Source organism: Trachemys scripta, chromosome 7 (genome assembly GCF_013100865.1).
Source record: "Trachemys scripta elegans isolate TJP31775 chromosome 7, CAS_Tse_1.0, whole genome shotgun sequence".
Lineage (NCBI taxonomy): Eukaryota > Metazoa > Chordata > Testudines > Emydidae > Trachemys > Trachemys scripta.
Window position 1 is genome coordinate 51,238,006 of NC_048304.1, and position 26,562 is coordinate 51,264,567.

A 26,562-nucleotide genomic window follows, 5' to 3' on the forward strand; every position below is an offset into this window, starting at 1 on the left:
TTGACTGGGAAAGCCAGGGAACTGTTCAATGAAATGGATACGGATGAAGCTTTGAATTATGTAAACTATAAAGACAGTGTGTTAAACGTTTTAAGGTTACCTCTGAAACTTGCAGGTTGAAATTTAGAAATTTTAAAATGTCTAATGGTATTTCTTATGTGGAATGTGCTCATAAACTGTTAAATTTAGTCAGGAAGTGGCTTACTAGTGAGAAAGCATGAAGTAATTGTGTTAGGGCACTGCTGGAGAAGCCCTTAAGCAGCTCTTGCTACTCCCTCCCCAATCAGGAAGAATGGATTGAGGCTGGGTGAACCGCACTATGTTTGCCTGGTAACTGACCACACCTCATTAGCAGGCGCTATAAGGCTGGAAGGAAGTGAGGGAAATGGGGGTGGAGACTACGAGCAGGAGGTCAGACTCAGAGGAAGTAGGTTCCTCCTATTCTGTTGCTGACCAGGCCTGCAGTAGGCCAAGCAGTTGTAAAGCCTGTATATAGTTGGAAACTGGTGGTGGGAAACTGATCACGAATAAAGACCATGGGTGTTGCTGCAGACTGAAGTGTCCCTGATTCACGGAGGAGAGGAGCCAAGGGGCTGAATCCAGAGGGGCTCTATGGGCACCCTGTTACAGTAATTTTGAACTATTAATGCAATGAATTACACTTGAACAAATGTTAAATTTGGTGCCAGATGAGGTCTGGGCTGCTATATGTGATAAAAAGCCCAGGTCTGTTTGCATGCTGCTGAAATTGCAGATGAATTTCTGCAGAATCGAAGTCATGAAAGAAATAAGCCCCTGGGAAATAATAATCACTATTCACCCCAGTTTAAAATAAAGAGAGTGTTTCAGAGTAAACCTAACCCCAAATGGATAAAAGAGCTCATGGGAACCAAGAGTTCAAAACCTCTTACCCTAAAGGAATGCCAGTTATCTGACACCAATGTGAAATGCCTGGGTACATAAAGCCAAATTGTCCAAAATTCCAAATCACCCCATGACCTGATATTCCCGTGAGTGCCAATGCCTTAACTGTGAGTGCAGATGCTAACCCTGTAAATGTTAACATTGTCTCCCTAGCCCCAAGAAGAATGTAGGGGAAGGACAGTGTTGGTGTTGGTGTCACTAGGCATAACCCTAGGTAACTCGGGAGGGTGGAAGGCCACTAGTGTCAATGAAGCCTTCCTGCACTAGGCCCAAAAGAACCAAACTTCTCCCATGTTTAAACTCTAATTGACCTCACAAGCCAGATGCAATTGGAATGTGTAAGCAACCAGTTATCTGTGTGCAACCCCCTGCTCATACCGGCACCAAGCGGTAATAATGAGGCCTGCATGTTTCTGGCTGAAGGGAAAATAACAGTTCAAAGGGAAATAGGACAAGATAATGGTTTAAAGAAGTTACTAACAAGCTAGACGTATAGCTGCCAAGAATGACTTAACTGCTTAAATGTAATTGCTATTTGCTTAGTAACTGTTACCAGGGAAGGGAGGGGTTGGGGGGGTGACGCTTAGCTGCAAAAATGTATAAGAAGAGAGAAACTGCTTATGATGGGTGTGCTTGATTTGAGACGTGCCAGTCTCCTTGCACTGCTTTGAGATCTCAAATAAACTTTGATTGCTTCTCCACCCTGGTGTGTTTATTGGCACAAAGCACACCGGGCAATGAACCCCGCTGTTGCTGTCCTCGGGCACTCTGTGCCGGCAACAACAGTGTCTTGTGAATTATGTCAGAAATGAGTCTTGGAGCAGTAGTAATAAATTTACTAGGAGCGCAAAGGTGAATAGTGTGGATTGTTAAGGAGTGTTATGTCTGAGAGGAGGACAAACTGACAGGCAAGAACATAACTGCTCTGGCTCTAGCTGAGTTTCCTGTAACTGTTCCTTTAGCTAAGATCCACCTGAAGTGGGGGAATTTAATGGTGAACTGATGGTAGGCATTCAAGATAAACTTCCGGCGGACATTGTGACAGGGAATGACGTTATGACTAAGTTTAATATGGTTAATGTCACAACAAGGTCTCAAGGGACGTATGATGGTGACGCCTCTAGCTTGCCTGATGTCAATGAAAAGAGCTGTGAAAGGGAGGAAAATGCCTCCAGCCCTCTGACTATAGCCTCTAGCAGCCCCCATGCAGGGGGATCAGGTGAAAATCTTCCTGATGTGCCAGAGATGGTTCTGAATTTAAGTGAAACTCAGCAGGAATTTATTGCGGCCCATCAGAGCGATGTTTCATTAGAACAGGCCAGGGCCAGTGCTCAGAGTAATGGCCCAACTGAAGAAGGAAGGGGAAGTTTTTTGGTAAGAGATGGAATATTGTTTAGGGAAGCACCCACAGGGAAGAGGTTATCCAAAGACCTATATGAGGAAATAGTTGTTCCAGAGAAGTATAGGGGAGAGCTGCTTCAATTAGCTCATGATGGGCCATTTGGAGATCATTTAGGGCTCGAAAGAACATGTGACAGGTAGAGGCGGAACTTCTTTTGGCTGTTTAAGTATGACTCAGAAAAATTACTGCAGGAGCTGTGACTTAAGGGGTCTAGCAAGGTACCACTGCAGCCTTTACCCATTATATACTTTGCCAGAGTATCTGTGGACATTGTGGGACCTATATCCAGATGTTCCTCATGATCCAGGGGTCCCTGGATGGTTTAATCCTTCAGGGGCACGGGACTCTTGGTTCCAGCCAACCCTGAAGGGATTGTCATCCCAGGGGACTTAGCACTTAGGTAGTTCTCCATGAGCTGAATGGCCTCCATCACGGCGTTAGGGTGATGCTGCAACACCCACACTCTTCCCCCAGAGGGCAGGATCTGGACAAACTGTTCTAGTAGAACCCGTTCAGCGACCTGCACCCCCATCTTTGCTTCTGGTTTGAGCCATCTCCAGCATGAGTCACGCAGCTTCTGGGTGACCAGGTGGGGTTGGGCTCCCGGCGGGTACCACTCCTCTTGGAAGCATTGCCAGAACATTTTCTCTGAGATATCTAGGCCATCGAGGATCACTGACTTGATCTAGGCATAGTCCTGGGCAGCGGTGAGGTCTAAAGCACGATATGAGGTCTATGCTACTCTGGTTAAGTACAGGGCCAGCACTGCAGCCCATTGGTCTTGGGGTCACCGGGCTACCATGGCCGCCCACTCAAAAGTCTCTAAGAAAGTCTCAGGATCATTGTCAGGTCCCATTTTGGCAAGCCGGCTAGAGGCGGGGTTAGGCAGCTCTGGTGGGCAATGATGGCAAAATGGAGGCCACCTGTTCTTGCTGCTGCTGCTGCTGGGCTGCCAACTCACGAATTAGCTGCCGCTGATGCATGGCCATCTGCTGCAGGAGTTGCTCTTGATGACGGGTGCTTTTCTCAGCCATCCATTTCAGCAGCTGGTCCATCTCCATTCAAGGGCTTTTTCTCCCTTCCTCTCTGTGGTGCAGTAAGGAGCGGGGCAGACTGACCTGGTAATGAAATCTAGTTTTACTAGACTGTCTGCATTGGGGATGGGATAGCAGGGGATGACTTTTCTTGAGGGGAGATACCTGAGCCTGTAACCCAAGCCGGGAGGGGGGTTGGGCCAGGTGACACCTTTGTCCGGGAAACTGGACAAAGGCTAGAGGAGGAGTCGGGGGGAGGGGGAGTGACTGCTGGAGGGGGTTCTTCAGATGGGCTGGCTGGGGAGAGGGCTCAGAACCTGTTGTCTGAGCTGCTCCCTATGTAAGTCCTTTAGTTTGGGGCGTGGCCTTGCTAGTCCAGTTTCACCACAGTTGGGACTTGGCGGTTAGTTCCCCTTGGCAGGGGAAGACTTACTTGCTTCCAGTGGCTGCGCTGGCAGGCAGGTTGTGTCTGTGCCTTCAGGCAGACACACAGAGAGCTCCTGCCTCTTCGCCAGTCAGCCACTGGCTGAGCCAGGCTCCCTTCTTTTCTCCCTCCTCCAGACCTGGCATTGGCTGCAGGTATAACGAGGAGGGGCTCGCTGAACCCACAGGTTTTCTTTAACCCCTGCTATGCCTGGCAGCCATCTTCTTCATAAAGATGAATAAGATTTTCATTAATTCTCATCATATTTGACTTGGATGACTAGGGGGTGGCCTGAGGCTGGGTTACTTTAAGGGAATTGTGTTGTTGACTTCTGAGTAACCTGTGAGGTATAACAGAAGCTGTTTTGTGATGGCTTGGTAAATCTAAGTATTGGAATATCCACCAGCTTTGGGGATTGCCTGCCCCATTCTTTGCAGTTCACCCTAATTGAGTGACTTCCGCTGACTTCCCTGGAATTACGGTCACAGCAAGGGACTTCTGAGAGCCCCTGCTGCCTCCCCAGGTGCTCTGGCACAGCTGCGGGGGCTCTGTGCAGCACAGTAACCCAACTGGGAACCAAGCCTCAGAAAGCTGCACCCGCAGAGCTTATGCAGCCCCCTGCCATGAGAGTGATTCAAAGATTAGTAACTGAGTCACAGAGCTCAATCTCTTTAGTTTAACAATCTATAAGCACCAGTGGGGGAACAAACATTTGGTAACATAGGGCTCTTCAGTCTAGCAGAGAAAGATCCAACACGGCCAATGCCTGGAGTGGAAGCTAGATTAATTCAGACTGGAAATCAGGTGTACATTTATAATGGTGAGACTAATTAGCCATTGGAACCATGTAACAACATAGGAATGGCCCTATTGGATCAGACCAAAGGTCCATCTAGCCCAGTATCCTGTCTTCCGACAGTGGCCAGTGCCAGGTGCCCCAGAGGGAATGACCAGAACAGGTAACACTGGTCTACAATTTTTGAGAAGTCATCTGCTTCAGAGATAAAATGTGCTATTTATTATGTATTTTGATGTGCTGAATTCAAATATGACAATTAAAACAACTGATTGGCTACTGTTTCTAAGATATTTAAGTTTTTACATTTTATGTCTGTGTATATTGTGTAGATAGTAGAGTTTTAATCATAAATTGTAAACCTAGGTCTTTTCATGTGTTTATGGTTGCTTTACATGATAATATTTCATCTGTCCTGTTTATGTAACACTTTAAAAATCAGCAAAAGGGTTATATAAATAAAATTTATTATGAAACAAAAGGCAAAAAACTGTTATGTACATAGTTTAGTCCTATTCAGTGTCTACTCGGCGCTTCTTGGCTTGTCTCTTGTATTCATTAAATGGAGCATCTCTTGTCGCTGTCCAGCAATAGTCTGCAAGCATTGATGGGCTCCATTTGCCCTGATAGCGTTTCTCCATTGTTGCAATGTCCTGGTGAAATCGCTCGCCGTGCTCGTCGCTCACTGCTCTGCAGTTTGATGGAAAAAAATCTAGATGAGAGTGCAAAAAATGTATCTTTAGTGACATGTTGCAACCAAGGCTTTTGTATGCCTTGAGGAGGTTTTCCACCAACAAGCTGTAGTTGTCTGCCTTGTTGTTTCCGAGAAAATTTATTGCCACTAACTGGAAGGCTTTCCATGCCGTCTTTTCCTTGACACGCAGTGCATGGTCAAATGCATCATCTCGAAGAAGTTCACGAATCTGAGGACCAACAAAGACACCTTCCTTTATCTTAGCTTCACTTAACCTTGGAAATTTTCCACGGAGGTACTTGAAAGCTGCTTGTGTTTTGTCAATGGCCTTGACAAAGTTCTTCATCAGACCCAGCTTGATGTGTAAGGGTGGTAACAAAATCTTCCTTGATTCAACAAGTGGTGGATACTGAACACTTTTCCTCCCAGGCTCCAATGACTGTCGGAGTGGCCAGTCTTTCTTGATGTAGTGGGAATCTCTTGCACGACTATCCCATTCGCAGAGAAAACAGGGGGGAGGGATAGCTCAGTGGTTTGAGCATTGGCCTGCTAAACCCAGGGTTGTAAGTTCAATCCTTGAGGGGGCCACTTGGGAATCTGGGGCAAAATCAGTACTTGGTCCTGCTAGTGAAGGCAGGGGGCTGGACTCAATGACCTTTCAAGGTCCCTTCCAGTTCTAGGAGATGGGATATCTCCATTATTTATTTTTATTTTTATTTTATTTAGCAGTACTTTGTGTATCCAGTCTGCAGACCAATCAAGAGAACAAAAACCTTCAAATCGTCACAAAGCTGCCACTGATGTTGGTCATAGTTTATGCACCTCAAAAGTTGTTTCATGTTGTCATAGGTTTCCTTCATATGGACCACATGACCAACTGGACTTGATGGCAAAACATTGCCATTATGCAGTAAAACAGCTTTAAGACTCATCTTCGATGAATCAATGAACAGTCTCCACTCATCTGGATCGTGAACGATGTTGAGGGCTGCCATCACACCATCGATGTTGTTGCAGGCTACAAGATCACCTTCCATGAAGAAGAATGGGACAAGATCCTTTTGACGGTCACGGAACATGGAAACCCTAACATCACCTGCCAGGAGATTCCACTGCTGTAGTCTGGAGCCCAACAGCTCTGCCTTACTCTTGGGTAGTTCCAAATCCCTGACAAGGTCATTCAGTTCACCTTGTGTTATGAGGTGTGGTTCAGAGGAGGAGGATGGGAGAAAATGTGGGTCCTGTGACATTGATGGTTCAAGACCAGAAGTTTCATCCTCTTCCTCGTCTGACTCAAGTGAGAATGATTCTGGTGCATCAGGAACCGGCAGTCCTTCTCCGTGGAGTACTGGGCGTATAGCTGATGGAATGTTTGGATAATGCACAGTCCACTTTTTCTTCTTTGACACACCTTTCCCAACTGGAGGCACCATGCAGAAGTAACAATTGCTGATATGATCTGTTGGCTCTCTCCAAATCATTGGCACTGCAAAAGGCATAGATTTCCTTTTCCTGTTCAACCACTGGCGAAGATTTGTTGCACAAGTGTTGCAGCATATGTGTGGGGCCCACCTCTTGTCCTGATCTCCAATTTTGCAGCCAAAATAAAGGTGAAAGGCTTTCTTAACCATAGTGGTTATATTGCGCTTTTGTGATGCAAAAGTCACTTCACCACAAACATAGCAGAAGTTATCTGCACTGTTCACACAAGTACGAGGCATCTCTGCTCACTTTGGCTAAACAGAAATGTGTCCCTTTGCAAAATCAAACACTGACAAATAAGAGAGCACGACACTGTATGATTTCTAGAGCTGATATAGGGCAATTTGTTCAGCAGAGTGATGTAAGCTTCGTTATGATTGCATCATCCATGACTTCTAGGAATAACATGATGCAATTCATATAATGTATGACGCAATACCAGCTTCAGATTCCATCATTCATTGTTTTGCCTAAAAAGCAAGTACTGTCCAAATCCAGTCATAGATTTATTCATAGATCCAGTCAAAGATGTATTTTAGTCATTTCTGGTTTAAATTGAGATCCCTCCCTTTATAACTCACTTATCCTCCGCCATTCCCAAGCCAAGGGTCGTATATACTGACCCAATAGCATATCTTGAAAACTAGAGCCAATCAACAATTTTAAGCATCGTTTTCGTTCTCAGTGATCCAGAATTAGTAAAGTTTGACTACATTTATTTCAGAAGCATTTTGGCTGTAGAGCAGTGTAATCATGACGTGAGCCATGCCCTGTCACTCATTCCCAGCAGCTGGCAAACAGAGGCTAGGGACAGCATTCCTGTCCATTCTGGCTAATGGCCATTGATGGACCTAGCCTCCATGAATTTATCTAGCTCTTTTTGCAACACTGTTATGGTCTTGGCCTTCACAACATCCACTGGCAAGGAGTTCCACAGATTGACTGTGCATTGTGTGAAGAAATACTTTCTTTTAGTTGATTTAAACCTGCTGCCTATTAATTTAATTTGGTGACCCCTGTTTCTTCTATGAGTAGTAGTAAACAACACTTCCTTACCTACTTTCTCTATACCAGTCATGATTTTATAGACATCTATCATATCTCCCATTAGTCGTCTCTTTTCCAAGCTGAAAAGTCCCAGTCTTATTAATCTCTCCTCATACGGAAACCGTTCCATACTGCTAATCATTTTTGTTGCCCTTTTCTGAACCTTTTCCAATTCCAATACATCTTTTTTTTGAGATGTGGCAACCACATCTGCACACAGTATTCAAGATGTGGGCATACCATGGATTTAGCTATCCCTTTCTTAATTATTTCATCATTCTGTTTGCTTTTTTGACTGCCGCTGCACATTGAGTGGATGTTTTCAGCCAACTATCCACAATGATTCCAAGATCTCTTTCTTGAGTGATAATAGCTAATTTAGACCTCCATCATTTTATATTTATAGTTGGGATTATGCTTTCCAACATGCATTACTTTGCATTTATCAACATTAAATTTCATCATGGTGGATTCTCCATCAGTGACCATTTTAACTCAAGATAGGCTGCTTTTCTAAAAGCTCTGCTCCAGAAAGTGTTTTGGGGACATTCTCTGGCCTCTGTCCTACAGGGGGGGTCAGACTAGATTATCACAATCGTCCCTTCTGACCTGGGAATCTATGAACCTTCCACCCATTTTGGGAGGGCCCCAGCACATTTGAGAGGCCCCAGTGCCCTTTGTGTAGCACTAATGGCAGGCATTCCCATCTCTGTGAGAGGCTGTGATGCTGTGCGATTGACTATGACCATTTATATAATTGATATTGCCACTGTTAGACAATTACAACAAATATTGTACAACGTATGTCACGTAAGGTGTCAGTGGAAAAGTTATGATTTGCTAAGTATGATTATCCTGTGGGTATGCATGCACAATTTGTGTATCTGAAGTTATGAATATTGACTATTCATGCATGTGTGTTGTCCGGGTAACAGCCACCAGATAAAATTTAAACTGAGATCAGGCCTCTTTGTGCTGATGTCCCATCAAGGACACACAGCTCTCACAATGGGCCATAGAAGAAACTTCTTCTGCCCTGATAGCGCTTCCTACAGAGGGAGACTTCAGCCAGAACATGGGCAATGGCTGTCCCTGTGGGTCATCCAGTATCTAAGGACATGGGATATGCTCATGTGACCCTGGACTCCATCTTGGGCCAGTAACTTTCCATGCACCTGTGCTGTGAGCTTTGTTTGAGACAGTAGATTTCCAGGCAAATGGCAGAGGAGATAAAAGATCCCTGCGATATCTCCATTTGACCCTCCATTTCCTGCCCTGATTCTCTGGCCTGTGGATTTACAATTCAAAGGAGCATTTTGAATTATGGACTGAGGACCTTCCAATCTTTTGGAAGTTACCAGAGAGACTTTACAAGCCATCAGTCTGTTCCATCACTGCTAGAAACCTGATAAAAGGACTTTGCAATCACTTCTATGTATATGATCTGTTAAACATTATTAATTCTCTTCTTTTTTTTTATAATTAAATCTTTAGATTTGAGTTACTACAGGATTGGCACTAGCATGATTGCTGGGTAAAATCTGGGTTATATGTTGACCTGGCTGTGTGGTTGATCGCTTGGGATTAAAAGGACCCTTTGTTCGATGAAATTGGTTTTCAGTAACCACTCATCATAGAGTCCAGTGCCTGGGTGGTGAGCCAAGTGCAGTGATGCCTAAGAAGACTGCATCTTTCACTTCCTGTTTATCAGTGTGGTGAGACAGAAGTTACTTTGATTACTGGCTTGATATATCTAATGAGAAAACAACCACCAATCTGGAGTGAGTCTGCCCTATTTCTCCACAGTCTGTCCTGAATTTGACATACTCAGCTGTGACCCACTGAGGCAGGTAGACAGAGGCACCATTTACTCTAGACTCCCAGAGCTGTTAGCTCCTGCAATACCAGCCCAATGAGAAGAGGAGCATGCTGGGGGCAGAGCTGCGGGGAAGTTAGCCCCTGCTACCAGAGGCCCTGCTTCCCAGCCTGGCTGACTGGCCCGACCCTGGGCTGACCCCAGCCACCCTCAGCTGCTGGCCGGCCCGAGCTGCCCTTGGATACTCCAGCCCCTGGTCACCAGCCCGAGCCCCAAGCTCCAAGCCGCTGACTGAAGCTGAGTCTCCGTCAGCTTCAGGGAAGAGGGGGAAGCATGGGCGTGGCCACAGCCTTGGTTAGGGGAGACTTAGCCTCCCCTGGCCTTCCATACTCATTGCCCATGCCAGTGGGCCCCCAGGTGGCACAGCCCCATCCATCATGGGAGAGCCCCACCAGCATGGGGTGGGCATCACCCTCACAGCACCTGTGATCATGGGGAAACTTCAGCCTCCACTGCTGGCAGTTCTTTCCCTTCTCCGTCGTGGACTGTATGCCCCGGTAGCTCCTCCCATCTGCCCTAATGCAATTCTGCATGTAATCTGTGGGTGAAAAGGGTGCCCCCGTGAGCCCAGGGATGGCTGCCTTGTGGAGAATGTTTGTGGGGAGAGCAGCCAGCGCTCAGCATGAGTGGCTCCTGCAGCTCTACAGCAGCTCCAGCCAGCAGTGCGGAGCAGGCAGCCATCACCCCGTAGCAAGCGTGCTGGGGAGCTAGAGAGCTAGGGCAGAACTGGGCAGCTTCCCTGCAGTCGGGAGCCCGGGCCGGGGCACTCTGAGCACAGAGCCAGACACCGGAGCACTGGTGGCTTGAGAGAGCTGGCTCCTGTGGAGTGCAGAGATGGCCAGTTTGGGGGTCCAGGAGGTCACTGCCCTAGGAGAGGCTGGCACGGGGTAGGCAGGGTGGCAGGAGTCAATGACTGTAAGGTTGAAACCCAGCAGCCTGGCAGCTGTGAGCATGGCCGGGCGTGTTGTCATACAGCACAGACGGCCATGCCCTCTCCCAGGCCGTGTGAGCCGTCGAGTGCCTGCTCTGGAAATACTGCTGCCTTCACTCTGCCCTCTTACCTGAGGCTCCCCTTCGCTCACTGCAAACCCTCTGCTGGGCTGGGAGCTGCCCTCAGCTGGGCTTACTCTGCAGCCGGACACACAGGCAATAGACGGGCACTGTTGTGTCAGCCTCCAGGGCAAAGCCAGCCCAGGGTTGGCTCATGGTAGGAAGCACCTGGTTGGCAAAAGCCAGCAGCAGGATCCTGGAGTTCGATTTGATCAGCCCGAGGTCAAACTAGGCAAAAACACTGCTGCCCCTGCCCTTCACCCCTTGCCCTTGTCCCCACCCCCCCTACCCCCCTCCCCCTTCCCCTCCCCCCCCCCTCTGCCCCTCCCCCCCCCATCCCACTCCCCGCCCTACAACCTTGTCCCTCTGGCTCTCACCCCCTGCCCTTATCTCCACCCTACACCTCTGTCTCTGGACCCCTTGCCCTCATCCCCACCCTTGCTCTACACCCCTGCTCCTGGGCCCCCCTAACCTTGTCCCCTGCCCTTGTCCCCACACCCTGCCATAGTCCCCATCCCCTGCCCTCCACCCCTGCCCCCAGCCTCCTTGCCCTCATCCCCAACACCCGCTATATACCCCTGCCCCTGGCCCCCCTGACCACGTCTCCACCTCCTGCCCTGATCTCCACATCTGTTGCTGTCTCCCACCCCTCGTCCCCTGCCCTATACCCCTGCCCTCATCCTCACCCCCTGCCCTACACCTCTGCCCCATCTCTCCCGCTTCTCACCCCCTGCGCTCGTCTCTGCCCTCCTCCACCTCCCTGCCCTTCACTCCACCCCCGCCCCTCACCCCTGCTCTTCATCCCTGCCCTCGTTCCCACTCCCTGGCCTTCATCCCTGCCCCACCCCTCACCCCTGCCCCCACCTGCCTTTCTTCTGGTAGAGGTCATAGTGGACGTTCCTCTGAATGTGGGTTTGTGCTGAGTGCTGGGTCCATGGCAGCAGCTGGCAGCTATGGCGCTGGTGGTTGTAGTGAAAGGCCCTGAAGATCAAACCCAAGAGTCTCATCCAAGCTCAGAGTGGACCACAAGTTCCCAATCCCTGACAAACCCCCCACCTCATCCTCAGGGGCTGGGACAGAGCCAGTGCCTCAGCTCATGTGCCCTCTCCAGCACCTTCCATCCCCAGAGTAGGAGTCATCACCCATGCCTGGCTACAGCTAGCGAACCTGGGGGAGTTCAGAGCAAGGTGACAGAGTCCTCCCGCACCCCGGCTCCAGCCCTCAGCTCTCCCCCACCCCAGCTCCGCCCCGACTCTGGCTTCTGGCTCCTCCCCCTCCCCGGCACCGGATCCCAGCTCCTCCAGCACCCCAGCTCCATTCCCCAGCTCCTGGGGCTGCAGTGGGGCGGGGCTGGAATGGGGCAGACTGTGTGTGGAATAGGGTGTGGCCATGGGGGGAAGGGGCAGAATGGGGGCGGGACTACAGGCGGAAAGGGTGGTGATGGGCCCAGTGTTCCCTCTATTTCCCACGCATGTGCGGGATGAATTTTGTTATGTGGAAGCAAAAGTCGATGGGAACATGGGAGTCAGTGACCATGAGATGGTCGAGTTCAGGATCCTGACAAAAGGCAGAAAAGAGAGCAGCAGAATACAGAGCCTGAACGTCAGAAAAGCAGACACTTTGACTCCCTCATGATCCCCTGGGACAATAACATGAGGGGGAAAGGAGTCAAGGAGATTTTAAAGAATTTTTATTTTTTAAAGATTTTAAAAGAATCTGTATTTTAAAGAATCGTTACTGAGGTTGCAAGAACAAACCATCCCGATGTGCAGAAAGAATAGTAAATATGGCAGGCGACCAGCTTGGCTTAACAGTGAAATCCTTGCTGATCTTAAAAACAAAAAAGAAGCTAATAAGAAGTGGAAGATTGGACAGATGACCAGGGAGGAGTATAAAAATATTGCTCAGGCATGCAAGAAGGAAATCAAGAAGGACAAATCACACCTGGAGTTACAGAGAGCAAAAGATTTTAAGCATAAAAAGAAGGGTTTCTACAGGTATGTTAGCAACAAGGTCAGGGAAAGTGTGGGCCCCTTACTGAATGGGGGAGGCAACCTAGTGACAGAGGATACGGAAAAAGCTAATGTACTCAATGCTTTCTTTGCCTCTGTCTTCACGAACAACGTCAGTTCCCAGACTACTGCACTGGACAGCACAGTATGGGGAGGAGGCGACCATCCCTCTGTGGAGAGAGAAGTGGTTCGGGATTATTTAGAAAAGCTGGATGAGCACAAGTCCATGGGGCCGGATGCACTGCATCTGAGGGTGCTAAAGGAGTTGGCAGATGTGATTGCAGAGGCATTGGCCATTATCTTTGAAAACTCGTGGCGATCGGGGGAGGTCCCAGATGACAGGAAAAAAGCTAATGTAGTACCCATCTTTAAAAGGGGAAGGAGGATTGGGGAAACTATGGCCAGTCAGCCTCACCTCAATCCCTGGAAAAATCATGGAGCAGGTCCTCAAGGAATCAATTTTGAAGCACTTAGAGGAGCGGAAAGTGATCAGGAACAGTCAGCATGGATTCACCAAGGGCAAGTCATGCCTGACTAACCTAATTGCCTTCTATGAGGAGATTACTGGGTCTGTGGGTGAGGGGAAAGCAGTGGGCATGTTATTCCTTGACTTTAGCAAAGCTTTTGATACGGTCTCCCACAGTATTCTTGCCAGCAAATTAACGAAGTATGGGCTGGATGAATGGACTATAAGGTGGATAGAAAGCTGGCTAGATCATCGGGCTCAATGGGTAGTGATAAATGGCTCCATGTCTAGTTGGCAGCCGGTATCAAGCAGAGTGCCCCAAGGGTCGGTCCTGGGGTCGGTTTTGTTCAATATCTTCATTAATGATCTGGAGGATGGCGTGGATTGCACCCTCAGCAAGTTTGCAGATGACACTAAACTGGAAGGAGTTGTAAATACGCTGGAGGGTAGGGACAGGATACAGAGGGACCTAGACAAATTAGAGGATTGGGCCAAAGAAATCTGATGAGGTTCAACAAGGATAAGTGCAGAGTCCTGCACTTAGGATGGAAGAATCCCATGCACTGCTACAGACTAGGGACCGAATGGCTAGGTAGCAGTTCTGCAGAAAAGGACCTAGGGGTTATAGTGGACGAGAAGCTGGATATGAGTCAACAGTGTGCCCTTGTTGCCAAAAAGGCTAGCAGCATTTTGGGCTGTATAAGTAGGAGCATTGCCTGCAGATAGAGGGATGTCCAGATCATCTGGAGTACCATGTCCAGTTTTGGGCCCCACACTACAAGAAGGATGTAGAAAAATTTGAAAGAGTCCAGTGGAGGGCAACAAAAATGATTAGGAGGCTGGAGCACAAGATTTATGAGGAGAGGCTGCAGGAACTACCTGAAAAGGAGTTCCAAAGAGGATGGATCTAGACTGTTCTCAGTGGTACCAGATGGCAGAACAAGGAGAAATGGTCTCATGTTGCAGTGGGGGAGGTTTAGTTTGGATATTAGGAAAAACTTTTTCACTAGGAGCGTGGTAAAGCACAGGAATGAGTTATCTAGGGAGGTGGTGGAATCACCTTCCTTAGAGGTTTTTAAGGTCAGGCTTGACAAAGCCCTGGCTGGGCTGATTTAGTTGAGGGGGGGGGTGGACTAGATGACCTCCTGAAGTCCCTTCCAACNAAATCAGCCCAGCCAGGGCTGATTTAGTTGAGGGGGGGGGTGGACTAGATGACCTCCTGAAGTCCCTTCCAACCCTGATATTCTATGAGTCTCTGTGCATCAATATGGAGGTGATGTGTGACCTCCATATTGGTGCACATAACAAAATTCATGTGGTGGGGGTAAGTCCGAGGGTTTTGGAGTGTGGGAGGGGGTTCAGGGCTAGGGCAAAGGGTTGGGGTGCAGGGGGTGGGTGAGGGCTCTGGCTGGGGGTGTGGGCTCTGGGGTGGGGCCGGGGATGAGGGGTTTGCAGTGCAGGCTTCCCTGCAGCCATTGATCACTACCCATTGAGCCCGACGATCTAGCCAGCTTTCTATCCACCTTATAGTCCATTTATCCAGCCCATACTTCTTTAACTTGCCAGCAAGAATATTGTGGGAGGCACTATCAAAAGCTTTGCTAAAGTCAAGGAATAACACATCCACTGCTTTCCCCTCATCCACAGAGCCAGTTATCTCGTCATAGAAGGCAATTAGGTTAGTCAGGCTGACTGTTCCTGATCACTTTCCTCTCCTCCAAGTGCTTTAGAATCGATTCCTTGAGTTCCTGCTCCATGATTTTTCCAAGAACTGAGGTGAGGCTGACTGGCCTGTAGTTCCCGGATCCTCCTTCTTCCCTTTTTTAAAGATGGGGACTATATTAGCCTTTTTCCAGTCATCCAGGACCTCCCCCAAATCACGTGAGTTTTCAAAGATAATGGCCAATGGCTCTGTAATCACATCCGCCAACTCCTTTAGCACCCTAGGCTCAGTTAGTACAGCAACAAGTGAAATACTGTACCTGGGTATGTGTCTTGGGGAGGATGGCTTGACTTCTGATCAACAAAGGGGAAAAATGATAGGAAAGGAACCTGATCCTACCGACACGCACTCCCTATGAGCTCTCTTGGGAACTTTTAATTTCTGCAGAGAGTTCATTGAAATGTTCTTTGACAAAGCCAAGCCTCTGTACCAATTATTAAAGAAAAACAGGATTTGGATTGGGGGACCAGACCAACAGACTGAAACAAGGTTTAGCTAGTGCTTCTGCCCTGGCTTAACCTGCCCTTGCCCTGCCCTTTGTGATTCAATTGGCCTCCTCAGAGACAAGTCTCAGAGCTACTCTCAACGAAAGGCAATGTGACAAGCTCAGAGTCATTGCATATGCCTCCAGGCTCCTGGATCAAATAGAGCCAGGCTTTACCCCCTGTGAAAAAGAGTGTCTTGCATTGGTCTGGAGCCTCATGCATTGGGAATTTATTATTGGCAGGTCAAAGGTCATTGTTCAGACTGTGTACATTCCCCACTCAAGTACATTACCCTGAGGTAAGTGGGGAAATGGGATCCTGGGAGGAAGCACAAGCAGGAGAGCGCAAGAGGGGAGGACTCCTGTCTCATGCTGAGAAAGAGGGACGATCAATGAGTTATTTTAAGTGCCTATACACAAATGCAAGAAGCCTGGGAAACAAGCAGGGAGAACTGGAAGTCCTGGCACAGTCAGGGAACTATGATGTGATTGGAATAACAGAGACTTGGTGGGATAACTCACATGACTGGAGTACTGTCATGGATGGATATAAACTGTTCAGGAAGGACAGGCAGGGCAGAAAAGGTGGGGGAGTTGCGTTGTATGTAAGAGAGGAGTATGACTGCTCAGAGCTCCGGTATGAAACTGCAGAAAAACCTGAGAGTCTCTGGATAAAGTTGAGAAGTGTGAGCAACAAGGGTGATGTCGTGGTTGGAGTCTGCTATAGACCACCAGACCAGGGGGTTGAGGTGGACGAGGCTTTCTTCTGGAGACTTTAATCACCCTGATATCTGCTAGGAGAGCAATACAGCGGTGCACAGACAATCCAGGAAATTTTTGGAAAGTGTAGGGGACAATTTCCTGGTGCAAGTGCTGGAGGAACCAACTAGGGGCAGAGCTTTTCTTGACCTGCTACTCACAAACAGGGAAGAATTAGTAGGGGAAGCAAAAGTGGATGGGAACCTGGGAGGCAGTGACCATGAGATGGTCGAGTTCAGGATCCTGACACAAGGAAGAAAGGAGAGCAGCAGAATACGGACCCTGGACTTCAGAAAAGCAGACTTTGACACCCTCAGGGAACAGATGGGCAGGATCCCCTGGGAGAATAACATGAAGGGCAAAGGGGTCCAGGAGAGCTGGCTGTATTTTAAAGAATCCTTATTGAAGTTGCAGGAACAAACCATCCCGATGTGTAGAAAGAATAGTAAATATGGCAGGCGACCAGCTTGGCTAAACAGTGAAATCCTTGCTGATCTTAAACGCAAAAAAGAAGCTTACAAGAAGTGGAAGATTGGACAAATGACCAGGGAGGAGTATAAAAATATTGCTCAGGCATGCAGGAGTGAAATCAGGAAGGCCAAATCACACTTGGAGTTGCAGTTAGCAAGAGATGTTAAGAGTAACAAGAATGGTTTCTACAGGTATGTTAGCAAGAATAAGAAAATCAAGGAAAGTGTGGGCCCCTTACTGAATGAGGGAGGCAACCTAGTGACCGAGGATGTGGAAAAAGCTAATGTACTCAATGATTTTTTTGCCTCTGTCTTCACGCACAAGGTCAGCTCCCAGATTGCTGCACTGGGCAGTACAGCATGGGGAGAAGGTGACCAGCCCTCTGTGGAGAAAGAAGTGGTTTGGGACTATTTAGAAAAACTGGACGTGCACAAGTCCATGGGGCCGGATGCGCTGCATCCGAGGGTGCTAAAGGAATTGGCGGGTGAGATTGCAGAGCCATTAGCCATTATTTTTGAAAACTCATGGCGATCGGGGGAGGTCCCAGATGACTGGAAAAAGGCTAATGTAGTGCCCATCTTTAAAAAAGGGAAGAAGGAGGATCCGGGGAACTACAGGCCAGTCAGCCTCACCTCAGTCCCTGGAAAAATCATGGAGCAGGTCCTCAAGGAATCAATTATGAAACATTTAGAGGAGAGGAAAGTGATCAGGAACAGTCAGCATGGATTCACGAAGGGGAAGTCGTGCCTGACTAACCTAATTGCTGATGAGATGTCGTGCCTGACTAACCTAATTGCTGATGATGATGATGCTAATTGCTAATGATGAGATAACTGGCTCTGTGGATGAGGGGAAAGCAGTGGATGTGTTATTCCTTGACTTTAGCAAAGCTTTTGATATGGTCTCCCACAGTATTCTTGCCGCCAAGTTAAAGAAGTATGGGCTGGATGAATGGACTGTAAGGTGGATAGAAAGCTGGCTAGATCATCGGGCTCAATGAGTAGTGATCAATGGCTCCATGTCTAGTTGGCAGCCGGTTTCAAGCGGAGTGCCCCAAGGGTCGGTCCTGGGGCCGGTTTTGTTTAATATCTTTATTAATGATCTGGAGGATGGTGTGGACTGCACTCTCAGCAAGTTTGCAGATGACACTAAACTAGGAGGCATGGTAGATACACTAGAGGGTAGGGATCGGATACAGAGGGACCTAGACAAATTAGAGGATTGGGCCGAAAAAAACCTGATGAGGTTCAACAAGGACAAGTGCAGAGTCCTGCACTTAGGATGGAAAAATCCCATGCACTGCTACAGACTAGGGACCGAATGGCTAGGTAGCAGTTCTGCAGAAAAGGACCTAGGGGTCACAGTGGACGAGAAGCTGGATATGAGTCAACAGTGTGCTCTTGTTGCCAAGAAGGCTAACGGCATTTTGGGCTGTATAAGTAGGGGCATTGCCAGCAGATCGAGGAACGTGATCGTTCCCCTTTATTCGACATTGGTGAGGCCTCATCTGGAATACTGTGTCCAGTTTTGGGCCCCACACTACAAGAAGGATGTGGAAAAATTGGAAAGAGTCCAGCGGAGGGCAACAAAAATGATTAGGAGTCTGGAGCACATGACTTATGAGGAGAGGCTGAGGGAACTGGGATTGTTTAGTCTCCAGAAGAGAAGAATGAGGGGGGATTTGATAGCAGCCTTCAACTACCTGAAGGGGGGTTCCAAAGAGGATGGAGCTCGGCTGTTCTCAGTGGTGGCAGATGACAGAACAAGGAGCAATGGTCTCAAGTTGCAGTGGGGGAGGTCCAGGTTGGATATCAGGAAAAACTATTTCACTAGGAGGGTGGTGAAACACTGGAATGCGTTACCTAGGGAGGTGGTGGAATCTCCTTCCTTGGAGGTTTTTAAGGCCCGGCTTGACAAAGCCCTGGCTGGGATGATTTAGCTGGGAATTGGTCCTGCTTTGAGCAGGGGGTTGGACTAGATGACCTCTTGAGGTCCCTTCCAACTCTAATATTCTATGATTCTATGATTCTATGATATCAGGGAAACTACAGGACAGCCAGGTCTCTAACCCTCGCATTTCTCAATGGACCCTCACCCTAGTAAACCGAATCAAGTTTAAAAAGAACATGCAGTTTCACCAGCCCTGTATGAGCTAATTATAGAAGGAGAGGATCATACCTGCTCCCGCCCCCTTGTAAAACACTTTTGAGTGGCCAGCCAAAGGAGGCATTAGGCTTGCAGACGCTAAACAGAAGGGGTTTGAAATGTGGTTTACAGATGGCTCAAGTTTCTACCTTTGGGTCATCCCCAAACAGGGCATGGAGCCAGCTGGGTAAATGAGGGAGAGATGCGCCAAGGACAAGCTCGCCTCCATTCTGCGCAAGCAGCCGAGATGTAGGCAGTTAGAGCTGTCCTAGCTTATGAATCCTGGGACACTTCTGTTACTATTTACACTGACTCTGACTGGACAGCCAGAGCAATCACTGTGTGGCTCCCCCTTTGGTTGAACAGAGAAAGGAATAGGAGTACTTGTGGTACCTTAGAGACTAACAAATTTATTAGACCATAAGCTTTCGTGGGCTACAGCCCACTTCTTCGGATACATATAGAATGGAACAGAGAAAGGAATAGATACCTTGGACTTAAGTACCCTTCAAGATGGGAAATACAGAGATCCAGTCCTTAGCCAAGACAGGACTGAGCAGTTTGGAGATGTCTGGTGGGCAGTGGATGCAGATGGTCAAAGTCACTGGATAGTCCCGAGCCAGGTACAGGGGGACCTGATTCTGCTTGTACATGAGCAAGGGCATAGAGGAAAACAGGATACTTTAAATAGGGTTAAAGATACAGGGTGGTGGCCAGGCATGAAAGCGGATATAAATCAGTGGTGTGATAATTGTCTGCAGTGCACCATGGTTAATGCTGATCACCAGGTTCAAAAAAATGCATTGGAGCACCAAAAAATATAGGGTTCCTGGTCCTGGATTCAGATAGATTACATAGGCCCTTTACTCACCACCAGTAGAGGGAATAAATACTGCCTGGTAATAGTAGATCCCTTCTCTAAATGGGTGGAAGCCATCCCTACTAAAACCAACACTGCCTCGGTCACTGCTAAGAGGCTCTTTTACATGGTTTTCTCAAGAATGGGAATTCTCAGAGTAATTGATTCAGATTTGGAATCCCATTTTGTGGGAGATGTTATGCAAGAGCTATGTAAGGCTTTAGGTATTAAGCAATATTTCCACATAGCTGGACACCCTGAGTCCTCTGGACAAGTTGAACGAACCAATCGCGTGCTAAAGGAAGCTTTAAGAAAACAAGTAAAGAGCTCAGGGAGGGATTGGGATGAAAAGCTACCAATCATCTTAATGACTCTAAGCGGCTCTAAGGCGATACATGGGTACACTCCCTTTGAACTTATGACTGGAAGGCAAATGAGCATGCCTGAAAGTTGGTGGTTGGGAAGGTGGTAACAGATGAATGGGTACAAACCCTAATAGAGACCATAGCTGCTTTACACAAGTAAGTGGCAGCACAGCTAGGCATAGTACAACAAAACACAGACAAAAACTAGCCTCCTGGCCCCAAACAGCCAATCAGACCTGCTACAGGCAGAGTTCTTCTCCCTCACCCCAGCAACACAAAGGGGTGAGTGTGTGTGTGTGTGCGCGTGCCCAACAGCTCACGGCCCCCCAGGAGAAATGGGGATGGGACAGTGACCTATGTGCCCTCCGATGATGCACATAACAAAATTCATCCCGCACATGTGTGGGAAAAATTAGAGGGAACATTGACAGTGACTCTGCCACCCTGCTCCCACCTGGGCAGTGATGGGGGGGTGAGCAGCCCCTGGACTCCCCACCACCACATGGGAAGGGGGAGAAGGGTCCTTCTGGAGCCCTTGGCCTGCGAGAGGGGGGGTGAGAAACCCTAGAAGGAGCAGATGGGAGTTGGGGGGAAGGACTGATTTAGAGGTTGGGGACAGGCAGAAGTGGGGGGACAGAATTCCCTCCCCCAGTAGATCTGGGAGAGTGGGTGATGCTGATTGTCACCCACACACGGGAGGGGGGGCAATAATCACCAGCCTGTGCAAAACGTGGGGCAGCCTGCGTTCCTGAGCTAGCACTTTGGGATCCGACTCCTGACTGCGGCTCTCTTGAGGCAGGCAGTGTTGCCCCGCTCATGCATCACACGGGGAGCTCACACACATATAGCCACACACACTCGTGTGCACCCCTAGCTGGGCCCCTCCCCCGCTCACCTGCAGTCCAGCAGAACAGTGCAGCGCCTGGCACACTCCTCGGTGTCTGCAGGCTCCTCCTGCTCTGGGCCAGGGCCTTGCTGGCTCATGGAGAGCAGCTGGGTAGCTTTGAGCCTCTGGAAGTCATTCAGAGGGGAGCGCCGCTGCCCTGGGGGACACAGCGAGAGACACACTCCCTGCAACCACATGGCTGGGGGTGCCCAGCTTTGGCCTCTCTCCCTGTCCTGAGCATGGAACCAAGAGGGGTCCAGCGAAGCAGTGGGGCCAGGGAGGCAGAGGTGCCTGGGCAGGCAGCAAAGCTATGGACAGACAGCAGGGCCATCAGTGGGGCTGGTGGGCTGGCAGAAGGGCCAGCAGTCGGGCTGGTGGGCCGGCAGTAGTGTCAGCAGAGGGGCCAACAGTGGGGCTGATGGGCAGGCAGAGGGTCTGGCGGGCCGGCAGAGTGGCCAGCAGTGGGGCTGGCAGTGTGACTGGGGCACATCTATGGCTGCAGCAAGGGGCTGTTTCAAGCTGTGTTTTGTATCAACTAAAATTCCCAGCCATAGTCTGACTGGCCTGTTAAGTGCCAGGCCAGGTCCAAGCGTGGGGTGCCAATGGGAGCTCCTCAGCACCTGGGGGCCCTGATTCCAGACCCCCACACTCCACACCCTGCCCCAGAAACTGTCTCAGATGTCTCAGCACGTCTTTGCCCAAAGACAGGGAAAACAGAGCCAGAGCCCCAGCCAACCGAGCCAGGACAGAGCACATCTGAGACTGCAGCCAGTGACTGGGCCACTGCCCTACTGGCTCTGCCAGCATCCCTGCCCCACAGAGCCCATGGCCTGGGCCCACTCAGGGGCACCGCTGCTCGCTGCTGTCCACCTCTCTCTCGGCTGGGGCCATGACCCAGCTATGCTGGTCAGAGTCCTTTGCTCTGTGGGGCTTGAGCACTAAGGGGAGAGCGGCTGTTCCTGCCCTGCCTGATGGGGCTTTTCCCCAGGGTCTCCCCTGGACCCTACTCTCGGCTGCCTGCCCCCAGACCTCCTCAGCAGGGCAGCTGCCAGCAGCACTGAGCTGCAGGAGGGAGAGGCGAGTGTTGGGCCCTGTGTCAGCCTGAGAGGGGCCCCTCTGCCCTAGCCCCTGCTCCACTGAGAGGGCAGGCTCACAGCAGGCCCTGGCTGCCTCAGGTGGGCACTCCTACCTGTGCTGAGGGCACAGGCCAGGGCAAGCAGCAGCACTGCTCTGGCCTGCATCATCCTGCTGTGCTGTCAGCCTCAGGGACTGTCGCGGAGCCTGTACAGAAACGCTCTGGCAGAGGTTGGACTGGCCAAGCAGGGCTGTGCCCTGAGCCCCCATCCCCCATCCCCTCCACTGGGCAAATATTTGCCTCTGGGCCACAAGCCAATAATGCAGCTCTGGGGAGGGTGAACATCACCATTCAAGGGATCCCAGGCAGGGCACAGGGGAGCAGCCCTCACCCCCAACACACACCAGCTCATGGGGGTTTCAGCTCCCTGCCACCAAAAGTTCCTGGGCTTCAATAAACAGTCACCCCCTGCATGGCCATATCGACCCAGAGGAGGCAGATTGTGAAACTGCTCTATGCCCATCTCCGGCAGGACTCGGCCAATAATTCCCTCCTCTCTTTGCAATAACTGACATGACTCCTAGAGCTGCCCTGTCATGGTGGAGCCACACCCCATGCAGCCGACCCTGGGCCCTTTCACAGCTCCAGGAGTCGGGCACCGCGAGCGGGGTGGGGGCAGCAGGGCAGTGCTAGCAGAGCCCCTGGCCACCCTGGGTAAGCCAAGGCTGTAGCAGAGCCCAGAGGGAAGAAACGCACACGGCCCCACAGGGTGAATGTGAACATGCACCAGGCCAGGTCAGCAGCCAGCCTGCGCTGGAGCAAAGTCAGACAGCCCAGGAATGTAGAGACAAGAATCCACCACAAGGGGGCAGTGTTGATGCAGCACTGCGATACCCCCACAGGGGGGCAGTGTCTCTGCCACACTGCGGTAATACCCACGGTGGGTTGTGTATCTGCACATCGGTTAGACCTTCATCCTACCAAAGGGAGGCAGTGTCTCTGCAGCACTGCAATAATACTTCCCGGGGGAAATGTCGCTGCAGCACTGTGATAATACTCCACAGGGGGGCAGTGTCTACATAGGGCTGTTTTTGTCATTAAACCCCAGCGGGTAAATGTCCGTATGGCTGTGAAGTCCCTAAACTATCTCCAAGGGGCTTTGTCCCTGCATCATTGTCATTCAGGCGCCGACTCTCCTGGGGGCCATGTATGCGTGGCCTGGGCTAACCACTGGGCTAGTGTTGCTGGGGTCAATGGGCCTAGAGTTCCATGCACCTCTCCCTGCAGCATACTTACACTGAAGAACTGATGCACACTGTCTGGAGCCTGACGTACCACAATCTCAGCCTGCTCAGGTCCACGGCAACATGCACCATTCACAACCTGTAGAACTTGCACTGAAGAGTCAGAAAAACAGCTAAAGCCTTTGAAACCCAGGGTTGTGAGTTCAATCCTTGAGGGAGAGATTTGGGGATTTAGTTTGGGATTGGTCCTGCTTTGAGCAGGGGGTTGGACTAGATGACCTCCTGAGGTCCCTTCCAACTCTGATATTCTATGATTCTATGACATGCAAAGTGCTGAGTCAGGCTTTTGCTATGACACAGTCCCTTGTTCCCAGGCCCTTTAACTGGAGAATGTTTTCTAGGAGAGCCGCTGTCTGGCCAGCTCGCAGATGGTCATATCTGGGCTTTGGAGAACAGGGAGCAGTGACCTGGGATGAGATGGGGATAAAGTCTAACCCATTTTTTTATAGGAGACAAATCAAGCCAAAAACATCCCCGAGGGGAAAGAAGAGAGCAGCACCGAAAGAACAGGTAGCGGCTGGCTCTGGGGTTGCCTCTCACTTGCAGCCTGAGCAGTGTAGAAACACAGGCCCAGCACACGCTCTGATCAGCCATGCCAAGGCCAGGGACAAGCCAGCATTGGGCTGTTCTAGCTTTGCAGGTAGTTGTCTCCCCAAGCCCAGCTCCGAGCAGGGCTTTAGATCAAACTCTACGTAGCTTTTACAGATGCCTGTCTTATAAAACACTGACAGTTGAGTGGAGTGAGGCACTACCTGCAATGGGGCTGCCATGTGATCAGGACAGAATAGAGAATTTGAACACAATAAATATCATATGATGAACGAATAAAGATTTGACTTCAACTTCTTTATCATCACTAGTGGTTTGACCCAATCTTTGTGCTATGTTTCATGGGATGAAAAAAAATAGGAATTCATCTCTTTCTACTCCCAGTCACAACAGCTACAGTTGAGCATTCTTTTTCCTCATTGAATAGAATTTTGTGTTCTGAAAGAAGTCACCTTCTGCATGATCATGAGCATATCATGAAGGACTGGAAGTACTGGAAATGAAAAACCACCAAAAATGAACACACTGCATTCGAGAAGTTCATTAACAGAGTTGTGCAAAATTACAAGAAACCAAGAAAGATGTAGATATAGTGCTTCATAGTAGGCTTGTGTAGTCAACTTTACTTTGTGTGATGATTTAAAAACATGAGTTAAAGCTAATAAAATGGTTGTGAAACATTTTTCAGTTTTTACTATGGTGCCATACAGCCCACCTTCACTCTAACCGTCTCACCCCTCATCGGTCCTCACCCCCCACCTTGTATTTTTGAACCCCCCCCCGCCCTAATTTAAATTCCTGGGGGAAACACTGCCCCTATCGATGTCAGGCAAGTGTGAATCCTGCTGAGTTCAGAAGTTCATGATTAACTGCACTGCCATTCGGGATGTGCTACTGACAGCTAGCAGAGCAGTGGAGAGCAGTGGGGGACCCATCCTTTCACACAGAGATGGCGAGGTGAACAGCAAACAAGGGCTGTTGAAAAATGCCACAAACCGAAGATGGAAGCTCATGGAATGCTGGGGTGGAAAGCATCATGGGACATTGAGCCCAGACCCATAATGCGCTGCAATCCACTCCACCTTCCTAGAAGACCTGGGGCAGAAGTGTGGGATAGCTACCCACTGTACACTGTTCTCACTGTCAGTGCTACTGCCCAAGTGTGGATGCACTCTGCCAACAGAGAAAGACAGTGTGAACATGAAACAACAATTTTCTTTCAGCGCTTTTTGATCGTTGACAAAACTTTTGCTGACAAAACTCTGCAGTGTCATGAAGGCCTTACTAGCTGCTCGTGTGATCTTAGCTTTGAAGCTCTTGCAGGCACGGTGAAAGTTCTATCACCTATAATTTTACATGACCCACTAATTATTTACACACTCATGCCATATGGCCAATTGGTTAACCATGTGGTGGCCTGTGTGGGTCAGCGGCAAGGTACTGCCTTTGTCTACAAATGATCACAGGTTCTTTTCCTAGCTAAATTCTGGCAGAAGTGGGAAAAGCTCACTGAGCTGTGCATCTCAAATCTCATTGTGACCATTAGGCACTTCCTCCCAGGGCCAGCTGGGCAGCCCCAGAGGCACAGGGAAGGGCTCCTCTTTGACATGGGAATCGGCAGCAGGTCAAATCCTGACTCACCTCTTGCAGGAGTAATACAAATTCTCCTGCCTCTGTACTTGAAACATCCCCCTGTGATGTCTGGGATCTTCCATGTGCCAGTCAGTGCAGCGAGGGGGCAGGAAATAGGGAAAGGCCCAATTCCCTGTGCAGCTAGGGAGGGCCTTTGGCCAGGCAGGATGTAGGGGGGATTCCCGGGCAAGGGGGGGCTGGTGAGGGGAAGGTGCCTGGGGAGGGAGGTCTGCTAGCTCACATGAGAGGGGCTGCAGATCTCCAGTGGAGAGCTACTGGACTTCACCCCTTGAGTCTGCAGGCAGCCATGCCAGGGCCCAGTGGAACTTATTACCCAGGAGCCTAGAAATCTGTTTGCCACAGAGAAATGCAGAATGTGCATTTTTACAGCGAATCTTTAGTTTTTACATTTTGTAAAAAAATAAAAACATCCATTAACTATGAACTAAACTTCACTGACAGCACCAGTGTCACTTATTCAGTGCGCACAACCTCCCCCTCTTGGGGTTGATTTTTGAATGTGCTTTAAATTGGCATACAATAGAACCATTTATCGGAGCCTCCGTTAACCAGAGCCCCATGTTAACCAAACCACCAGCAGCCTGGGGCTGACAGTGGCTAGGGCTCAGGGGGCTGGGGCTCAGATGGTGGGAGGCTGAGTTCCCCAGACCCCACCATTGTCAGCACCAGGTGGCTGGTGGTTCAGTTAATACGGAGAGCTGTGCAATGGAGGCTCGGATAAACGGGGCTCTGCTGTATATCAATAAAATATTGTGTTCACCTGAGACCTGTATATGTTGCGACTAGGGAAACTAAAGGTCAGTGTTTCATTTTAATCATGGAAAAAATGTGGATTTTTATGGTTGTTTATCAGAGAATTTTGTTTTTTATCACAGAAAACTAGGATTCCTGCTTATTACTAACTGTGCATCTGAGAGAGACAGCAGTTGCTGCTCACAATCTGCCAGGGGGCAGTGCAGGAGTGGGAGAGGATGGTGCTGCTGGTGGGTCTGGACAGCCAGGCATCACCCAGCTGTCATTGCCCTGGTGTGGAAAGCTGAGCCTGTGGCACAGGCTGGTGTCCCCCAGGCATGGGCAGAGGC

The 26,562-nt window shown here is 49.5% G+C and overlaps 1 protein-coding gene across 8 annotated transcripts in view; it reads right to left on the minus strand.

The window, feature by feature from the left end:
* MST1 (macrophage stimulating 1) overlaps positions 1 to 22,228 on the minus strand; it is a 40,741-nt gene extending 18,513 nt beyond the window's left edge. For 5 of the 8 annotated variants that reach the window (XM_034776239.1, XM_034776233.1, XM_034776232.1 and 2 more), the window contains exons 1-4: positions 22,089 to 22,228; positions 20,909 to 21,056; positions 11,598 to 11,710; positions 10,103 to 10,217 (exon numbers count right to left, since the gene is read on the minus strand). In XM_034776239.1, coding sequence (XP_034632130.1) covers positions 10,103 to 10,217; positions 11,598 to 11,710; positions 20,909 to 21,056; positions 22,089 to 22,143 — 431 coding nt within the window. In that variant the 5' untranslated portion in view covers positions 22,144 to 22,228. Of the gene's footprint in view, positions 1 to 10,102; positions 10,218 to 11,593; positions 11,711 to 20,908; positions 21,057 to 22,088 lie in introns of those variants that run through there. The other 3 variants (XM_034776234.1, XM_034776238.1, XM_034776235.1) reach the window with 3 other exon arrangements.
* Between the last annotated feature and the right edge of the window lie 4,334 nt (positions 22,229 to 26,562).